Source organism: Gymnogyps californianus, chromosome 1 (assembly GCF_018139145.2).
Source record: "Gymnogyps californianus isolate 813 chromosome 1, ASM1813914v2, whole genome shotgun sequence".
Taxonomy (NCBI): domain Eukaryota; kingdom Metazoa; phylum Chordata; class Aves; order Accipitriformes; family Cathartidae; genus Gymnogyps; species Gymnogyps californianus.
In genome coordinates, this window is record NC_059471.1 from 17,891,177 (window position 1) to 17,911,059 (window position 19,883).

Sequence of the window (19,883 nt, forward strand, 5' to 3'; positions counted from 1 at the left end):
GTAACACACCAGGCCAATGAGTATCATCCTGTCATCAAACTAAACTAGATCTGACATCTTTTCTGGCCTGGAGGGGCAATTGTTACGATTGCTCTTCATTACAATTTAAATTGCATATAGTACCACCAATGGAAAGAAGAGAGGCTTTGCCTTACCTTCTTTTATCTTTGGAAGATCTGTAGTTATAAATTGAACCAGATTTTCTCAAATGACTAAGCACTTTTAATGAAAGTTCTGCCATGTCTCTACTGTTTTTTAATTTTGGCAGGAAGATGAATGTATTCATATTTTTCAGGATATTTCTTGCCTTTAAGCTATAAAACAATCTGTAAGGCATTCTGTGACAAACTAGTCTTTGCTTTGAAGGGGTGCTTATTACAAAAGCAAGGAGGTTTTTTGGCAGAGAAGAATTTAGAATAGCTTTTTTCCCTTTTTATGAGGGAAGAAAGGAGTGATGAAATATTCACATTTATTTATATTCATGACCATTTAAATTTTATCTGATTCTGCTTCCAGTTTGAAAGACTTCTGTTTCAAGCCAGGCAAGTTTTCCTACACAGATATTTCCAAAGAACCCTAAAGTATGCGTCATGACTCCCCTTGTTCCCTCCTATTTTTAAAAATATAAACAGATCATTTTTGGACTTTTGTTTTGAAATACGTGAGAGGTGGAAAACTTTGTTGCTTCAGCCATCTGGTATGCTTAATTGGCTTTGCTGAGCACACCACTTCCATAAATACTGGTGAATATAAAATGCACATGGTATAATGGATAATATCACAAAATAAGATCATATCATACAGTAAAAATGACTGTACACAGAGAAGGAAAGAGGAGCGCATGCTCAGTTTTAAGTGTCAGCTTCAGCAATGGAACTCTGTTCCTGAGTTTTGATGTAGAAAATTTTATGTCTGATGAGCTGAATATATATTTATAGTCTGAAGTTCTAGGACTTATTGTCATGCTAAATAAAAACACAACCACTATATATATTAGTGTTAGAACCAGAACAAAGAGGATGATGGGTAGAGCAACATGTTCCAGGTTTTTTCTTAACTGGCATAATGTAATAAATGACTGACAGACAGTTGCATTAACCTCTTTAGAAACCTGAAGTTCTTTCCATATTTAGCATACTGAAAAATCTAGTCTTTCTTCCTGTTCCACTGCAGAAATTTTGTTTTCTGTATTTTATGAGTGTAACTTGCGGTGTAGAACCAAGAATGAAGCCTGCATGAGGAGTAGAGCACTAAACTTTGGGCACCTAAGCAATTAGACAAGTCCACAATCTTAAGACATTTCCGTTCCTTTTTGCGTAGGGAGAATTTGGTATCCATGAAAGATGTTATCTGAGTGTAGCTGAGTAGGAGGCGGCTCAGGCAGGCTACATTAGCCAAGACGAAAATGCAGAGGACAGAAATGGGTGCTTGTGGGCATTGGTATTGGCATTGGTGTCTCCTTCCAGGACTGTTTATGCGTTTTGAAGTAGACAAACTTAGGTAAAAATCAATAGAGGTATTGGGAGCCACATCCAGGACTATGATTCTTCCTCTCCCCCACCCAAAGGCACACTTTATTGCAATGGTATGACCAGCTCCTTCTGGCCCTGTGAATTTTGTATTGTTAGCTTCACGGCTGCACAACTGCAGTGGAAGACCTGAAGACCTCTTCTCCAGCCTGGAGCTAAGGCACTCTCTGTAAAAATGGCTTTGAAACAAACCAAGGAGGACAACTGGCTTCCCAATTGCTTAGTATGGTCTCTAACCCCTAGACTATTACATAGAAAGCACAGCATAGGTTTTTCTGTCATATGTTTGAACCAAAACAATGAAGTCTGATCTGCTGTCTGATCTCAGTATAAGGTTAAGTATGATCTAAATTCAGAAAATGGGTAAGATCCCCCTGAGGACTTAGGCACAGGAAAAAGTAGTTCATGAACCCAAGTGAAAAAGATGGTGGCATCCTTAGCTCGACACAGAAGTTAAACCTAGGCGGTCTAAAACTCTACTAACAAATTTCAGATGTGAGAATACTCAAGTAGCCTAGAATACTGTAGACTGTATTGTTGAACTAAGACACCAGTATTTCACCTGGCCTCGCCTGAAGTTCCTAAGTCCTTTTGTGGATCTGTGCCTATATTCACAGACATGGTCATTGGCAGGGAACAGGTCTTCAGAGTGGTGTCTTGGCACTCAAAGTACTGTGATTGTGATAGCTACACAGTCTGCTTTAAAGCAGCATTTAATCTTGGTGATTCACAGCCATGGTGCTTATAAAAATATTATTCTGATCTCTCCCCCTCCTCTCCCTTTTCCTCTGAAATTGATAAATATTATATCATGTTCTCTAGTCTGTTATCTGTCATAGACCACAAAATAATCTCAAAGCAACACCAGATTTGATATCTGTAAATCTCAAATACTCATATTCTTTGTCTAGTTAGAAAATTGTTTTGTATACAAGAAACAATCTAACACTGAGGTAAACTTCATGAAGAAATCATAATACTGTTTTAGTATGTTGCAAATGCTCCTTTAGAATAACTTGCACTGACTCATGGAAGATCTTTTGTGGATGACTGGTTCCTCATAAAACTTTGGTAACTAGGTCCCAGCTGGAACACAAGCAGCACTGCGCTCTTCTTCCTGATGATGCAGTACATCAAGCAAATCCCCTAGACGCTCCCCATTACAGGCTCAGTATCTGTCTGGTGGTGGTCATGGAGGCAAGATTGTGGGAACCAACATTGCAGATCAGAGTCAGTGTGAAAAAGGATATGTAAATACAAGAAGAATACATAACTAAGAATGTTTGCTAGTGCATAAGTGTCTTAGATTTCACAGCTTAATTCCTATTTAAATTCTTGCATTGTAAGTGGGTGATTTTCTCTATCCGGTACAGTTATAGATCTTCCCTTAAAGGCTTTTTCCTGTGGCAACTGCATACTGAGTCTCTGTCATCAGGCTGAGGTACAAGTTCCATTCCATCCCGTATTTCAGGTTTGCTGGCTTGGTGTTTGGCATATTTCTGAAATATGTAAACAACATTTAAGAATGCTATAAGCACCAACGTATAATTCATGAAACAGAATTTTCCTCCTCCCTTCCACTCACAAGCTTGCCTTATCCAGGCTCCTTATGTCATCGTTTACAACCTGTTTACAAGGTGCCTTTACAACACACCTACTAATAGGCTACGTTGCCTCTGAAAATCTCCTTTAATGTTTTCCCCTGTCCTATTATTAATGGTCATTTGAATATTGTCATTATTTGTGCCTCTAACCACTTTATGCAGATAATGCTGTCATTTTTGTACACTGAACAGTTCCAAACTTTGTGTCAACCTGTGGCTGCTGAAGCTGAGATCTAACTCTGCACAGCAAAACAGCAAAAAGAAATTAGTCCTTTCAGAGAACAGAAACTTCTTTCACTAGAGATTTGCATCTCCTAGGGAAGCAATTACTATTTGGCCTGCTTCACACCCTACCACTCTACTAACCATACTTCCAGAATTTCTTTTCCATGTATTCATTGTTTTGTAATACAGCGGAGTAGCTCATGAGGGTATAAGTATGAAGGGAAAAAGGAAGAAAGTTGTGTACAGATTATCTCCTACATCTATTAGAAACCACATACCAAGTGACACTGAAAACAGGTCTGACTGTGGGGATGGGGGCAAAAAAAATAAAATCTCTGATTCTGTAAAACAACTATTATGTCACATTGCCTCTTTAATGATGAAGCAAGTTTTAGCAAAGCTCTTCACACTGATCTTCTGTGAATAATATGAATTGTGTCTGCTATTGATGTAAGTAAGGACTGAATATGAAATTTGTAGCATCGGTAGCAGTAGCAGTTGGGGGAAAGTAATAAAGTCATCTATTGTACTAACCTGGAGCACTTTATAATAGTAGCAGTAAAGCCTGTGAGGCTGAAGTAATTCTCTTGCCATTAATTGTCCTTCTTTAGCAATTTTTCTTGCTTCTTCATCATTTTCCTGGAAAATTGAGATGAAACGAATGAATAATAGAGCAATCAATGAGTTACTCAAAGCCTGGCTGGCATTAGAACTTTCATTAAAGGGGCTATTCAAATCTCCAACTTCATGTGCAATGACTGGTATAGTGCAAAGGCGCACTTAAAATTGCAGATTTTTTTAAAATACTGGATTGCTTTTATGGTCACAACTGGTACCTTAGGGCTATCAATAACAACTTCCATGGATAACTGTACCATTTTGAAAACTCAGTTGATTACTGCTCTACTGTTTTGTCCAAGCCACAAGCCTCTTCAAAATCAGGTCTGACATCTCCCAGACATACTTAGTTTTACAGAAGACAAAGCCACAGCTGTTGTCCTCTCCTATGCAATGCAATTCAATGTCTTCCTTTTAAAAATAACTCTGCTTGAATGCATGTACTTACTTTCAAGTTTTTTAGGTCTTTCAAAGCTTTTAGTATTCTCATCTGATTCTTTATGAAGAACTACGGTACTCTCAGAACAGAAACTTTTCCTATGTTTTTTAACCTAATAGCTAAACTTAAAGCACAAATGGAGTTTTCAATCACACAATTATATCAGTCTGTTTGGTTACAGAATCCCAGCCTCTCATTCTAAGCATGTTCAGAGCAGCGATTTTTTGTACATTCAAACAGAACATGCAATGACTTCTGTTCTAGTCAGGACCTAAAAAAAGTGATAGAATTAATTAAGTAGTATCTAGGATTCTGGGCGTTTCTTTGAAAATTACCTGCATTAGTCAGTATACTAAGGCTCTGACTCATGAAACACTTCTGCACATACCTAAAATGAATTCTTAAGTATTTCCCTGAATAGAGACGGTTACTTGAATTAAGGCTTTCCCATCTTATACTAACAACAAAATGCACTTCCTTTATCCCAGGATCTCAATAGAGTTCCTGCAAAATATGTACGTGGAAATACAAAAAGAAGAGAGTATTAAGATAAATTGTTTACATGTTTGTTTATCACTTTGAACTTGAATTAGTAATGGCACTTACCTTAGCCCATTTTATTTTCTCTAGCAAGTCCTCTAAGTTTCTCTTAACTGGAACATAATGTTTCCAAGGTTTTAATCGAATATAAAAGTGTTCATAGTACTGGGAATCTTGCTTCAATACTAGGCTGTCACCCAACAAGAGGTATGGAAACCTGTAAGCTGCTACAGTCCCGTCTACATTCACTTGGTATTTGTACTACAATATGAAGATAGAGGAAAAAAAGGTGAAACATTTTGAATTGGAATAGGAACACTGTATAAAAGATTATTTTCACAGGCAAGACGTAATTGTGTTTATTAATTCTCATCTTCAAACCTGTTTTAGTGTTAAGCAGGTGTAGTTTCATGGTGTTCTGGATAACATAATGGAAAAAGGATTTGTTTTCAACCCAAGACTGACAGTCAAGAACCTTTGTGTCACATGAACTGCCTGATGGGTATTCTATTAAAGTGTCCTGGGACAGAGCAAGGGGTAGAGCTGGGAAGGAAATAAAACTAATCTATACTTAAATTAAAAAAGAGTAAATTTATTCTGACCTAAAATTATATTATTATGTAGAATAATCTGAAACATGTATTATTATATAAAATAATCTGAAACATTATACTAAAAGTAACCATGAATGTACTGCTCTGGCAGATGCTCTTGGCTGTTACAGCATTTCTGATATACTAATCTCTGGAACAGAACTTCAAGTGCCATATATTATAATTGCTTTTTACAGGACTCTGTCCCGTTTACTTTTTATACCTGTGTTGCAGTGGAACTTGTGTGTTAAAGCACAACAAAAACACCCATCTGTTTCTAACTTGTTACTACAAGGACTCTTTCTGACATCCATAATGTACTTGCAATGGACACAAGTTGTGTCCATTGTTTTCATATTTAACCCAAATAAATAAAAGAAACCCTGATGGTGAGAAATCAAATTTCTCAATCTATTTAAAAAAAAAAAAAAAAATCCAAGAACGCTCTCTAAGGGACTCCACGAAAAAAGTACAGCGGCTTTCTTTAGAAGTGTGTCACACTATGACTTTGATTACAGGTGGTCGGCCTACCCTGCATGGACCAGTGTTCCCAGTGTAGCATAATTGTTTTGTTTACTGAATGGAATTAGCAAAAGTAAGCCTTGTCTTTTCAGTTGGTAAGAACTTGACAGCAAAATTAATCCAAGACTGTAATTTGCTTGCTACCTTAAAGAAGTCAAAGAAGCCCATCAGCTGAACCTTTCCCAGCTCTTTTTCTTTTTCTCTGAAGAAGAAATATCCTGTTATTCCAGCATCTAGTAGTTCTGGATTTTCCTTGGATAACTTGACAAGACGGAGACGTTCTTCTCGGCTGTCTCGACCTCTAAATAAAGCTCGCTCAGTTTTGTTTTCCCAGAATGGGCCTACAAGCATTGAGTGATAAGGTAAAAGCAAACAGTAATGAAATGTTCATGGTATGTTTAGTGCAAATAAGGAACTTGCTATGACAGTCGCATTACACTCAGAGATGTGGTAAAACAGGCATGATTTCTTGTAGTGAATCCATAATCACTTATTAATCACAGGGTTTAAACTCCCAGTTCTGGCTTGAATTTTGGGATGAGAAACTGAGCCACTTATAAAAGGAAAATCAGAGAATTGCTTTTCCATACAACAATTTTATATTTAAATAACTTGAAATACCTTGAAAGCTACATAAGGGATTATAATCAAATTATGTAAGTAAAATACTAATAATTAAAGTAATTCTCCATCCATAAAGCCTGCCACAATAACCAAAATTTCTTTAGTAAAATCCACTTCTGTTACCCAGCAATTTAGTTAAGTCTTTGAGGAATCACTTAATGATGACTGAAAAAGGAAAAAAAATGGCTATACTCTGTCCTCAAGCTACTTAGCAAGAGCCTGAAAGACTTCATCTTTGCTTACTGCCTGCTTTTAAAAACATTAAGTATGTCCTTCCTTATCCTTCTGCTCGAAATTTCCTTAAAGGACCTACTAAAGTGGAGTAGGCTCTTATCGTCTCCAAATTGGAAAAGCAGCTGTACTGAATCAGTAAACACAGAGTGCTTCAAACTGATAATTCAATTAAAATATTTAATTTAAAAACTAATAAAGAAAAGAGGAACTGTAAACTAATCAAATAAAAAGAAATACCTCCTCACTCAAGTTTTACTCCTTAGGTATTGTTCATGGCATTTGTCTGATCCCTAAGTATTAATGAATTTCAAGGGGGGGCAGAGAGGAATACACCTGTCACTAAAACTGACTCTTCCTTCAAAGCTAGAAAAACGATTCAGAAGATCCCTCTCTGAGTTTTTTTTTTATCCAGACAATATTTTCTTATTTGAAAGAGGCTGCAGCATAGTACTAGTTTACTTCTTTCGGGATTCAAATTCTTTTTTTATGTAAACAGAACATTGGGCCACATCGCTGTCAGGAAAAGGATTACTATTTGATTAGAAGGAACATATTCAAGTCCTTCACTGAGGAGAAAGGCCTTTTAATTATAAGTACTTTTCTTTTGACAGGTCACAGTAGCTATCTCCTGGACACTTTTAAGTTAAACTACACCGTTATTGTAAACTGGACTTCTAAAATTTTGGCTCTAAATCCATATTAAATATGGGCTTAGTAGCAGTGTTGAAAGTGTTTACAATCCGTAAAGAGTAACCTGCTTGTATTAAGAGACCTCCTAAGGCACTTGTGAACTGAAGACTTGAACACATTTGAATGCCACTTGCTTCTTTGATGGAATTTACAAATTCTTTTTTTGAATCCACGACCTCTAATTTACCTGTATTTCCTTGAATAGAAAGGAGATCATTTGTGACTCCACGTAGGGTTTCAAGAGTTGAGTGGGTTACATCATACGTTGGAAGGACTATATCTCTCGAATCCACAGAGCCACACCATGAAATGACAGGTATAGGACCAGGTGTATCATTAGCCTTCCGATACTCAACTGGCCAATCTCCAACATTAAGGTAAAACTCCACATCAGGAAGACGAACCTAAATGTATACCCAAGAAAGGATAGTAACACAAAGATAGAAGCTATTTGTCACTCTTGCATATATTCCTCAGTTCTCTTATGTCATGCAGAATCAATAAACCTACTAGATATAGTTAATAGATTTAGCTGAGCTTAAGGTATGAATTTCAAGTTTCTGCCCCGCAAGCAAGTATGGAAGGAACACTCACAGAGGCCAGGAAAAGGCTCGCAGAGTCGGGCCTTAGCCCCTGCTGCTTTCCTAGCAATTTCATTACTGTCAAGCTCAGCCCCCACACATTATCCCTAAGATACACTGTCATCTTGAAAAAACAAAATCTTAATTCAGGAATTATAAATCTGAAGATACAACAACAAATGCAGTATTGCCATATTAGAACGTGACTTAATAGTCTTAAATGATCAAAACTGATACCTTTCTTGCCAGTGACAGGAACATTTCATCAGAGAACATTTTGAAGTCTGTATACTTCCCTAAGGAGCGACGGTAGATGTGATTATTGAGAATAGTGTAATGAACAATAGCACCTCTTGTTTGACTGAACTTTATTGGGATTTCCTTAAGCATTCGCTGAAGGTCAATGGTGGGAAAAGAAATGAAGTCCTTTGTAATCTGAGGTTCTTGGGATGGACAAGACATAACGTTCTGCCAGATCTCAGGGTCGTCTTCAGGACAGTCACAATATTCATGATAAACTGGTCCTGCAGAAAACAAAGCACTGAAAGTCTATATTTGTGATTCTACATCAATCGTAATTCCCCAAACACATGGGCATATAAATATAGACATTACAGTGGCTCGACATTTTTTATTCCAAGTTTTCTAAAGTTCTCCTGGGAAATCATCCTCCCTATAACACTTCTGGGGGTTAGCAGTGTAATTGAGAAAACAGCAACATTCTTCTCTTTTTCAGAAATCAAAATACTAGATTTTTTGTTATCAGGGTAAAATTCATCTGCAAAATGAAGCTCCATTATTGTGCTACCTGCCAACCACACAGGGTATTCAGAATTGTTCTAACTGTCCTAACTACCAAAGCTCAGGTATTACAGTTTCAATTTTAGCCTAATTCAGAACTTTGATACAGTAGTCTTTACCTCTGGCATAAGGTGTTTTAATTTATGTATAATCAACTATTCTTTCTGTCCTTTTGAAGCAGAGAGCTTAGGTATAAGCAAGAGCCTCGTAGAGCGTGGAAAAAAGCCCTTATTTCGTGGACTTCTAATCAAAACAGGCTCTGTCCTGTGTCATAGTTTCATGGCTGCTGGCAAATGTGCACTAGCAAAAAGAAGGCATACTACTAGCTTGAGGACTCAGGACAGTTTCATTTCAGTTTCAAGACATCTCTAAGTTTGTGTTTAGGAAATTTTGTTTAAAAAAACCATGACCAAATTCTGGTTAGAAGTAGTAGTGGTGAACTGAAACAAGACTCTCCAGGGGAGTAACTTTATATTAGCTTTTTCTTTGCTTAACAGCTGTCCATTTGAGAGCAAGAGAAGGAAGTTAAAGAAGCTGATCTGGAGTGAGAGAATAATTTGCCTTGTTTTCCCTGCTTTTAAATAGTTCTTCCGTAGTATAGACCTGCATTGAATTAAAGTGGGCTAATGGAAAGAAAGTTAAATATTGTCTGGTTAAGGAAATATTCTTTGCTGTTACGAAGGATCACACTTTTTAGAAATCACAGACATTTGACTGATAAAGCATTGGGAACAACACAAACTGCTTGCTTTTGCAGGTAGTATTTTCTACTTTAGATAAAAATATCACAATGTTTAAGTGAATACCTGCTTGAAAACAGTAAAAATACAAGCATTGCTCTCTTATACCCTACCAAATCTGAAGAGATCCATTTCCTTATGCAAGAGGGAAGAGATGTCCAGACATATCACCTTAACGTCAGAGGCCATAATCTACATGCTTATGCATCTAGGTCCTGTAAGTTGGCAATGTATAGAGATTGTCAATGTATAGAGATTGTCACTGCTTACTTCTTTGTATAAGAGAACGTTTGTGAGGAGACTACATGAACAAGGGCAAACAAACCTCTAATTTCCCACCTCTTCCTCTAACAGTAAATAGCATTTCTGTAGCTACCATTATACATTACATTATATCAAAAAAATACCCTTACCTTTCAAAATATAAGGAGATTGAGCTACATGCTGATCACCATAAAGTATCTCAATTTTTAACCCTTTTCTGACACTCCCATACATCCGATACCGCATAAGAAATGTGCCATCATTTCTATCCAAAGGGCGAGGGGTGTAAATTCTGGTGACTTCTTTTGGAGAAAGTGCTTTAATTACCACTTTAAACTCTGTTCTGCCTGAAAAGAGGAGAATAAAAACAGATAAAAGCACTTTAAGCTATTAGAATCACATATATGAAGTAAAGGTGAGAGCAAACTCTACTGGATTAAGTCCATGGAATTTAATTTAACTTTGCACTAGAAATTTTTTTATTATACCAAGTTGGTAAAATTAATTTCCAGTGATGGAAGATCATCCTACCAAATTTTCTTGATCATCACATACCTAATAAATGGAAAACCTGTAGATGGAGATAAAAAGTTAAATAATGATTACAAGATAAAAGGAAAGGCTAACAGTATTTTGAAGCAAAGATTAGGTTTAATACTAAGTTTTCAAGTTAGTGCTCTGAGGAACAATCATTTCCTCTAGAGTAAGAAAGATAGGAAACCAAGTTAAAATAACAGGAGAAAAGAGTACTTGCCAGCTTGTGGAAAGGCAGTTGCAGCATGCAGGAGTCAGATACAAATTGTTCACCTTTGGGCTGCAGCTGACTGTCTTGCAAATTTAAAGTCCCAGCTACTGAAAAGCAGGGATAAGAGAATGATAGTAGAGATGTTTCCTGGACATCTGTCTTGACCTGTGCTTAAAGATGACCAGCATTTCATCATTAATGCACTGTGACTTTTTAACTGGGCATGGAATATTTTGTGGACAACACAAGTATGCATAAACATAAATCTGTTATATTCCCTTATTTCTCTCACAAATGGTCATCGTCAACTTTATTCTTCAAAAAAGAGGGGGACAGATTATTCACAAAATGTTACAGTCTAAGTATTGCAAACCAAACAAATGTAATGAATGTTACCACATAGTAGTATACAGAAAGAAATGAAACTGAAAAAATCCAGATAAACTCAAGATGTTACTAAAATTTGAATGTGTCCCAACAGCATTAAATGATTGAGATGCTACAGTTAATTCTATACAATCCATATTTTAACATACTTTGCATCCACAAATAAACGCACTGATGTGGTAAGTACAACAGCCGTTTAACGATCAACCATGTCTTCCTTAGAGCACTGGATCTTGAAATTGGATTCAAGTCAACTACTGTGCTAGAGTCTCCAGATTAAATTAGGCAGAATCCTTATGATTTCAGACGTGTATTTCCTGACATGTCATGCCTCTTCACAGAGCGAACAGTTACCCTGAGTAACTGAGATTCTTCCAGATTTTGTTGTCAGAGTTGATCCCTCAATCGATAAGCATATGGTCAGTGTCTGTGAGCAGAAGAACCTCTCACGGCTGAACACACCCCCTCTTCTGCTTTATGTTCCAATGTAAGAATATAAAATGTGGATTATTTGTAATCATCCCTCAGTTTTCTTACTATTCAAAGTCCATGCCAGCTAAAGATGCCAAAAAGCAAGTCAGAATACTTTCATTTGACAACATATTGAAGAAATAAAATGAAGCAAGCATTCATTCCTCCTTCAAATGCCAGTGTGGCAAGCAGCACTCCCACCAACTAAGGAATGCAGAATATTGTCTTCAGTAGCTAGCAGATCATGAGAAGCCCTCATTTGATTAAGTATCATCAGTCCAGAATGATTTCCAGAAGTGCACTTCTGACTTCTGAGAAGTAGAGGAATGTTAAGGTTGCTCTAGATATGTGGTACTTCCTTTTCAGAGGAATGAGTGGACCGTCGCTTAGGTGGTAGGCTGAAGACACATTAGCAGTACAGTTACGCAGTGTGACATTTCCTTGGGCAAGTGTAAGTATAGCTCAAGCAATGCTAATAGACCTAAACTCCAGAACAAGTTCTGTGAATGGTTGTGCTGGGTTTGTGTGGTGGGGGTTTGTGTAGTGCAGGAAGGGCTACAGGGGTGGCTCCTGTAAGAAGCTGCTAGAAGCTTCCCTGGCTCCAAGTCAGACCTGCGTCTGGCCAAGGCCAAGCCCATCAGCGACGGTGTAGCGCCTCTGTGATAGCATATTTAAGAAGGGGAAAAGACTGCTAAATTGGAGCTGCAGCGGAGAGAAGAGTGGGATGTGAGAGAAACAACCATGCGGACACTGAGGTCAGTGAAGATGGAGGAGAGGGAGGAGGTGTGCCGGAGCAGGGACTCCCCTGCAGCCCGTGGTGAGACGGCAGGCTGTCCCCCTGCAGCCCAGGGAGGTTAGCGGTGGGGCAGAGATTCCCCTGCAGCCCGTGGAGGACCCCACGATGGAGCAGGTGGCTGGGCCCGGAGAAGGCCGTGACTCTGTGGGAAAGCCCACGCTGGAGCAGTTCATGGAGGACCACAGCCCGTGGAAAGGACTCACATTGGAGAAGCTCATGGAGGACTGACCCCCGTGAGAGGGACCCCACACTGGAGTAGGGGAAGAGTGTGAGGAGTCCTCCCCCCAAGGAGGAAGGAGCAGCAGAAACAACGTGTGATGAACTGACCGCAACCCCCATTCCCATCCCCCTGTGCTGCTGGGGAGGAGAAGGTAGAGGAATCGGGAGCAAAGCTGAGCCCAGGAAGAAGGGAGAGGTGGGAGGAAGGTGTGTTTTTAAGATATGGTTCTCTTTCTGATTGTCCTACTCTGATTTGATTGGTAACAGATTAAATTGATTTCTTTTTTTTTCCCCCCAAATTGAGTCAGTTTTTTGCCTGTGACCATAATTGGTGAGTGATCGAGCCCTCCCTGTCCTTGTCTCGACTCATGAGCCTTTCATTGTATTTTCTCCTCCCCATCCCGCCAGCGGGGAGGAGTGAGCAAGCGGCTGCGTGGTGCTTTGTTGCCGGCTGGGCCTAAACCACGACAATGGTATATTGGTTTAGATCTAAGACTGTCACAGCTTGAGATCTCTACAGCTTGGATCTATGTGAGTAAAATTGATTCAGATTGGCTCCCAATTTGGGAGCTCCTGAACTTGTTTTGGTGTATCTGCAATCAGAGTCATCATCAGAGAAGAGGCAGAAAAGTATAGTTTTGCCCCCTTCATATATTTTTGACATCTAGCTACCTTTCAAGATGGCATAAAGTAGAAATAAAATGATAATGTAAGAATGGCTGTATGATCATAGGCCATAAATTGACCTTTAAACCAAAGGTCTGCTCAGTATCTTGCACCTTACTGTCACTAGCAGAGACGTCCAAGATAGTAAGAACAAAGAAATTACAGAGGAATACTTTTGAAATTACTGTCTTCCCCTTCTAGAAATCTGCAACAAAAGGACTTGAAAAATCACAACTTGTATACACATAATTTCAATAGCTTTCAGTGAAGGTTTTCCATGACTGCTTAATCCCCATTTAAACATTCTGGTATTTGTTGCATCGAAAGCATCCTACGGCAGTTCTTTTTCCAAAATGTGATTACATATTACAGAGAAGATGTTTGTTTTAAAACTTCTGTCCAATAACATAAGAATTATAGGCATCAAAGGAAGTTCTGGGAAACAATGAATTTTAGTTCCCCATTTGTTTTCTTCTCCTTGAATTAGCCTGAATCCTGTAGCCAGTTTCAAAACTGTCCATGAGTCAGATATCCAGAACTATTCAGAAGCTGTTCAGGTTATTTCTAAATATATCCTTCAGCTCTTCTTTGCTCTGTGCAAGATTATGTTGTACCATACAACACTTGATAATAGAAACATAATGGAGAAACACAGAATAACAAGAATCACAGAGCTGTTGCGTTTGGAAGTGACCTCGAGATCATATAGTCCAACCCCCCTGCTCAGGTCAGCCAGAGCAGGGTGTCCAGGACTGTGTCCTGTTGAGTTTTGAATACCTCCACAAATGGAGACTCCACAATCTCTCTGGGTAATCTGCTCCAGTGTTTGACCACCTTCACAGTCAAAAAAAGTCTTCTTGTGTTCAGACTGAATTTCATGTGACTTCTTCCAGTCTTCACGAACCTCCCCGTTTGCCATGATCTTTCAAAGATGATCAAAAGTGGCCTCGCAATGATGTCAGCCAGCTCCCTGAGCACTCGTGGGTGCATGCCATCAGGCACCACAGACTTAGGTATGTCCAGATTTTTAAGTGTTCACTAACCCGATCCTCCTCCACAAGTCTTCCTTGTGCCAGACTTTCCCCCTGGTCTCAGGGCCCTGGGACTCCTGAAGGCCGGTCTTACCAGTAAAGACTAAGGCAAAGAAGGCATTTCAGTACCTTGACCTTTTCTGTCATTTGTCACCAGGTCCCCTGCCCCACTCAGCAGCAGGCTGACGTTTTCCCTAGACTCCTGTTGCTGTTGATGTACTTGTAGAATCCTTTCTTGTTGCCCTTCACATCCCTCACCAGATTCAACTCCAGATCAGCTTTGGCTTTCCTAACCCTATCCCTGCACAATCAGACAGCATCTCTGTATTCCTCCTGGGTCACCTGCTCCTGCTTCCACCTCTTGTATGCTTCCTTATTCCGTCCGTGTTTAGTCAGAAGCTCCTTGTTCATCCCTAAAGGCCTCCTGCCATCTTTGTTTGGTTTCCTGCTGGTAGGGATGGACCATTCGTGAGCTAGGAGAGGCAACTCTTGAATATCAGGCAGCTGAGAAGGCAACAGGGAAAGACTTTCTCTCCAGAAGAAAAGGACTATTTAAATTTTCGTTCTTCACAATAATTCTGATGGAATTAGACTTCTCTTGGATTTGGATTACACGAAAAATGAATAAATGCCAACTAGGGTGACACTGCAAATGCTTGAGCCCCTGTGGTTAAGACTTGGGAACAGTTTTATTAAATGAGAAGGACAACGTACCCGGGTCTAAGACAGCTGGGACAGCATTTTATTAATTTCCTCTTGTGTGATCCATATTTTTACGACCAAAGTATCTGCTTTTCACTCTACCAAAGTGAAGAGACTTCAGAGACTCTGAAGACTCTGAATCTAGTGCCAGCACAAACACCAAGACTGTGGTAAGTCTTTTGAAAGGCTTGAGAAGAAGACAGCAGGGAGTTGGTTTTCTCATGAATGGTCTTGTGCATGAGGACAGTGTGGAGCTGTAGTCCAAATAAGAGGAAAGACACATTGCTGCAAAGGTGAGTAACAATTTCTGTTCCTCATTCAACTAAATACTGCCAGAGGTCTTAATGCAGGAGTCCCCTCCTTTTGAATTTGGCAATGGATTCCATGAATGACTCTCCCAAAGGAATGGACATCTGTGCCTCTAAATATCACTGCCAGTCATGACCACCTTTTTCAACTTGCTTAAAAGCAGCCGACTTAAGCCAAGTATGCTCTCCCTATGACTATCACCTAGTATTAACTGGATGAAGAAGCCTTTGAATCCAGAGCATGTCATGAGGTAGGATCACAGAGAAAATAGTTTTCTGTTGGTATTACGTCTTTGTCTCTTTCTACCCATTCTATAAAACAGCATTTTAACTGGGTATAGAGATTCCCTACCAGAGAAAACAAAGCTTTCAGTTATCATAAAAATGAGTGAATATTGAGAAATCAATAGTCAAATACTACTGAATTTGATCTCCTTGTCCTCACCTACAGGAAATAACTAAGCAGGTCTTTGTTCCCCGCTGGTTATGTACTCACCGCTCTAGAGAGATGAGGAGCTCCGAATCTACCCAAAGGATACGTTAGTTTTAACTGGTGGCAGTTTAGATGCAGGAAGCATTTGATAAGGGAAGAGTGACCTGATAACAAATCTCTCTGGGAAAAAGCTAACCCCTGAAAGGGAGGGGGAAGAAAAGGGAGACTGAATATTTAATGTAAGTACAAATTATTCAGTGGCGGCAACAGGACTTTTGGTTATGATTTACAACATTCATTGCATAATGGGGCCAAGGCCTCTAAGTACTACTGCAGTATTTAATTATAAAAGCTTTTTGCTGATTTCTTTTTTTAAAATCGGAGGAAGGTTACCATGGTACTTTCACTCATGTTTTTCTGTTTGTCTCAATCCAAAGAAATGACAAAAGAAAAATGTGTCCTTGTTGAATTATCACGACTAGTGCTTCTGTGTTACCCTGAACACCTGTCTAGGACAACATTTTCAGTACAAAATAATTTTCCAGTCCTGAAGAGAGACTAAAATACAGACACAGTCAAAATGGGATACTTCAAGAAATCCAGATGATGAAACTTGCTTTATGCATTTTTTTTTCTCTTGTGCAGCGTGCAAAAGAGGTATTCCATGCATGGATGAACGAGTGAAGAAATGCAGGGATGGAAAGAGAGAAACGGTAACAAGGTATTGATTTATGCAAATTGTTAGAGAAGAACAACAAGCCCTATTTCTGACATGTATGCAGAAGAGAAATTAAAAGATCTGAAAAGAAGGTTTTTTTCCTCAACTGTTTTACTGAAACCATTGCTGGTTACTTTCGCAGATGGAAACTGCAAAATCAATAGAGTCAGTAAAGAGGCAGCTGAACAAAACCGGTTCACTTAGCAAAATGAGCTGCTTTGAATAGCATATACTTTAACAGAGTCGGATGTGAGGGCGTATATCCAGGAACAAAGAAACGCAGGTCGTGGTAGGAAGAAGTTGTGTGTGACTGTCGCAAAAGCCCAGGCATCGTGGTCAACAAAAGACCTGACGGGAGGTCCTGCAGTGCTGCAGGTACGAAGGTGAGCGTAACCGAGATGCACACTGTTTAGCTACACTGAAATGAGCGCTGGAAGAACTGTGCCACTGCTCGTTGAAAGTATTTGGTAAAACCTGCAAGAATACCTGGGAGGCCTTGAAAATATTCATTAGCAGAGTACGTAGATCATCTGAAGAACAGTTAACAGCTGACTTTGTCATGGTCAATCATACGTAAAGACATGGTGGGCAGTTGTTAAACATAGGGGAAGACCTAGCAGAAAAGAAGGATAAGGTGATCCAAGTATCCAAAGAAAAAATCTATGCAGTTTATATTAAAAGTAAGTTCTATATTTTCGGCAGTGATTTTTTAATCTTTGGAATAATTTTTCTAGGGAAAGAGTGAATTCCGCATCATTTGACATCTTCCTAAAAAGACGGGTCAAAGAGTTACAGCCTGTAGGTCGAAACTACTGTGTGATGTGCAATGGTGCACATTAATTCTGGTGACGCTCAGAAAACTCATCTGGATTTAAAATCTACTATAAGTTTCATACTGGATACCAGTAGGTACTGACCTACTTGACTGAAATTCTAATCCACACAAAACACAATTTAATAGATTTGGACAAATTTTACAAATGGGAAGCCTTAACTGCAGCTCTCCTGCTCTGATCACACTATTCTTGTTTGTGCAATGGAGGTGATAATGCGGAGTTATTTAGCTATCCCAGCAGGGATATTTTGAGATGTGTTTAGTTTATATTGGAAAGCAGTGCCTTAATAAATATTATTAACTGCAATTCTTACTGACATTTTACAAACAGAATTTGAACATTTAAAATCATTTGAGAACTGAAATTTATAGCCTGTGTCTATATGAGTACATTAAACAGTGCTCATGCACTGGAATATGATCAACTGTACCACTAAATTGTTAAAGGATCCTTGGCACTCTCCTAAATAATTCTTGGCGTGGCTCAGGAGTTAGCACGGGCCGAGCCAACAGCTCTTCCCTGTCGGCAGCACGCATGCACCGCCTTGGTTTGGAGGCTACAGAATGTCACGGTATGAATGGAGACCGCTCTGTGCCAGATGGCATCAGGACCTGGAAACATTCCAAAGACATTGAATTTATTAATGTCAATACTAACATACACGAACACAGAGGTCAAAACTAGGTTCTCAGTACCCACGTCCTATCAGTTTATCTTGGAGGATTTAAACTAGCATGAGAATCCAATTGAGCTTCACATCTTTTGACCTTTAGCAACCTGTTGTTTGAATCCCAGGCTTTCCCTGCGCAGCTGAAATCAGCCTCCGCTTCACTGGCAGTGAGCATGCAGTTGCATTCTTCAGTGCAATTACAAAACTGCGCTGCAATCCAGCACCAAGTTGCAACAGCAGCTGGAGAAAGTCCAGACCTGAAGTATCTGGGGTTCTGTCAGACTGAAGACATAACCTGTATAATATATGTCTAATCTTTAATTTCACAAGCAGCAGCCTTCTAACTACAAGACACAAAGAGGCCGTGCATACTTGGTAGATAGTAAATAATACAGAGCAAAATAACTAGCACTACGCTATATAAATTAGCAACACAGGATTTCCACTGGGTGGCTATCTCAGGGTTATCTTCATTATGAAATCCGCGATGCAAAAGTTATTTTTATTTAAATTAAAACTGTAAATACAGAGTGTGTGGGATTAACTTGCAGCAGAAAACAGCTGACTGGCAGCATACCGCTGGACTGCGAGAACAAACCCCAATTCCCACCCTCAGGAGAAGTGTTGTGGGACGGTTTGTGTTTGTGCTGAGTAAACAAGAGATGAAAATTACTCCTTCTTAACGGAGCAGCAGTAGGATAACGGAGCCCAGAGTGCCGTGATTACCAAGACAGAAATTTTAAGCAACTGGCGCGTGCACAGCATTGAAGATAATTGCATTAGCACTTCTGAGCAGCGTACTGCGATTTCTTTACATCCGCTAGCTCCAGGAGCACTGGTTTATTTTGAGCTTGCTAGTTTGTTGCTGTAAGCCAGCTACTGTTTAGAGGCGGCTATGGGTGAGACGCAGAGCTCTACGGAAGGAGGCACTCAGCTGTACCAGAAGAAAAGGAGGGGTGCGACCATGGGCTGCGCTGACCACCGGACCTGCGTGTCCCGGGCAATGCGGGACCGGGCGGGATGCTGAGAGGGGCGGGGGGAGAAGGGGGGGCAGCCAGGGACCGGCGGCGGCACAGCAGGGGCTCGGGCGTGGAGAAGGAAGGAAGAGGGAAAGGGGAAAAGGGGAAGCGGGAACGGGGAAGAGGTGGGCAGCTCCGACCAGCTCCTCCGAGGAAACGGCAGCCCCGGGCAGGGTCTCCGTCCCGCGCCGCTGCCCGCCGAGGAGCACATGCACGGTACCTGGCGGGGAGCGGGAGAAGTTGTGTCCGGCCGCGCTGACCGCCTGGATGTAGAAGTACCGCACGGGCAGGGTGAGCCCCGCGTCCAGCCCGGGCCCCCACGCCAGGCTCCGCTCGGCGCTAACGGGGTCCGCCGACTCCGCCGGCCGCAGCAGCGGCAACGCGGCGCCCAGCAGCAGCGGCAGCAGCGGCAGCGGCCCGCGGCTCCCCATCGCCCCGCCGCGCCGCGCTGGCCGCGCCCGCTCGGAGCGGGGGGCCGGGGCGTCCTCCGGGCCTGCGCGGCCCCGCGCCCGCTGCCCGCGGGCGGCCGCCGCCTAGCTCCCCGCCCCGCGGGGCGGCCCGCCGGGGCCGGGCAGTGCCGGAGGGAGGCGCGGGAAGGGCCGGGCCGGCGCCGGGCGGCTGAATCCGCCGCTGCCTTCCCTCCTCCTCCTCCGCCTGCCCCCTGGGCCCGGGGCGAGCCGCAGGACGCGGGCACGGACCGTCCCGCCTGGGAGCCCGGGGAGCGAGAGCCTTCCCTTGCGAAGCCCGTGTGCGCTTGACCGTGCCGGAGGTGGGGGCCGTGCCCTGCCGAGGGGGGGCTCAGGCAGCCCGCACCGGTAAACGGCCCGCGGTCCCCCGCTGCCGCGGAGGCGCCGCACGCCGCAGGAAGGGCGAGGGGG

The 19,883-nt window shown here is 41.2% G+C and overlaps 1 protein-coding gene across 2 annotated transcripts; it reads right to left on the reverse strand.

The window, feature by feature from the left end:
* Positions 1-828: 828 nt before the first annotated feature.
* Positions 829-19,436, reverse strand: POGLUT3 (protein O-glucosyltransferase 3). Of its 2 annotated transcripts, none has more exons than XM_050905414.1 (8): positions 19,226-19,436; positions 10,154-10,351; positions 8,437-8,723; positions 7,806-8,022; positions 6,215-6,411; positions 5,022-5,216; positions 3,893-3,997; positions 829-3,028 (listed from the first exon to the last, which is right to left on the reverse strand). In XM_050905414.1, exons 1-8 carry the CDS (start codon positions 19,434-19,436, stop codon positions 2,903-2,905), a joined length of 1,536 nt encoding a protein of 511 aa, XP_050761371.1. In that variant the 3' UTR covers positions 829-2,902. The 2 variants fall into 2 exon arrangements, with proteins under 2 accessions (XP_050761371.1, XP_050761380.1); XM_050905423.1 differs by lacking the exon at positions 19,226-19,436 and adding an exon at positions 10,755-11,056 and having other exon boundaries at positions 10,154-10,347.
* Positions 19,437-19,883: the final 447 nt, after the last annotated feature.

What these genes read in the sequence shown, in the direction of transcription:
- POGLUT3 (XM_050905414.1), bottom strand. Translation starts at nt 19,436, where the DNA reads ATGGGGAGCCGCGGGCCGCTGCCGCTGCTGCCGCTGCTGCTGGGCGCC. An exon ending in TCCTGTCACTGGCAAGAAAG is followed by an intron (nt 8,023 to 8,436) that starts GTATCAGTTTTG and finishes GTATACATTTAG; the next exon opens with GTTCGTCTTCCTGATGTGGA. An exon ending in AGAAAATAAAATGGGCTAAG is followed by an intron (nt 3,998 to 5,021) that starts GTAAGTGCCATT and finishes TCAATTTTCCAG; the next exon opens with GAAAATGATGAAGAAGCAAG.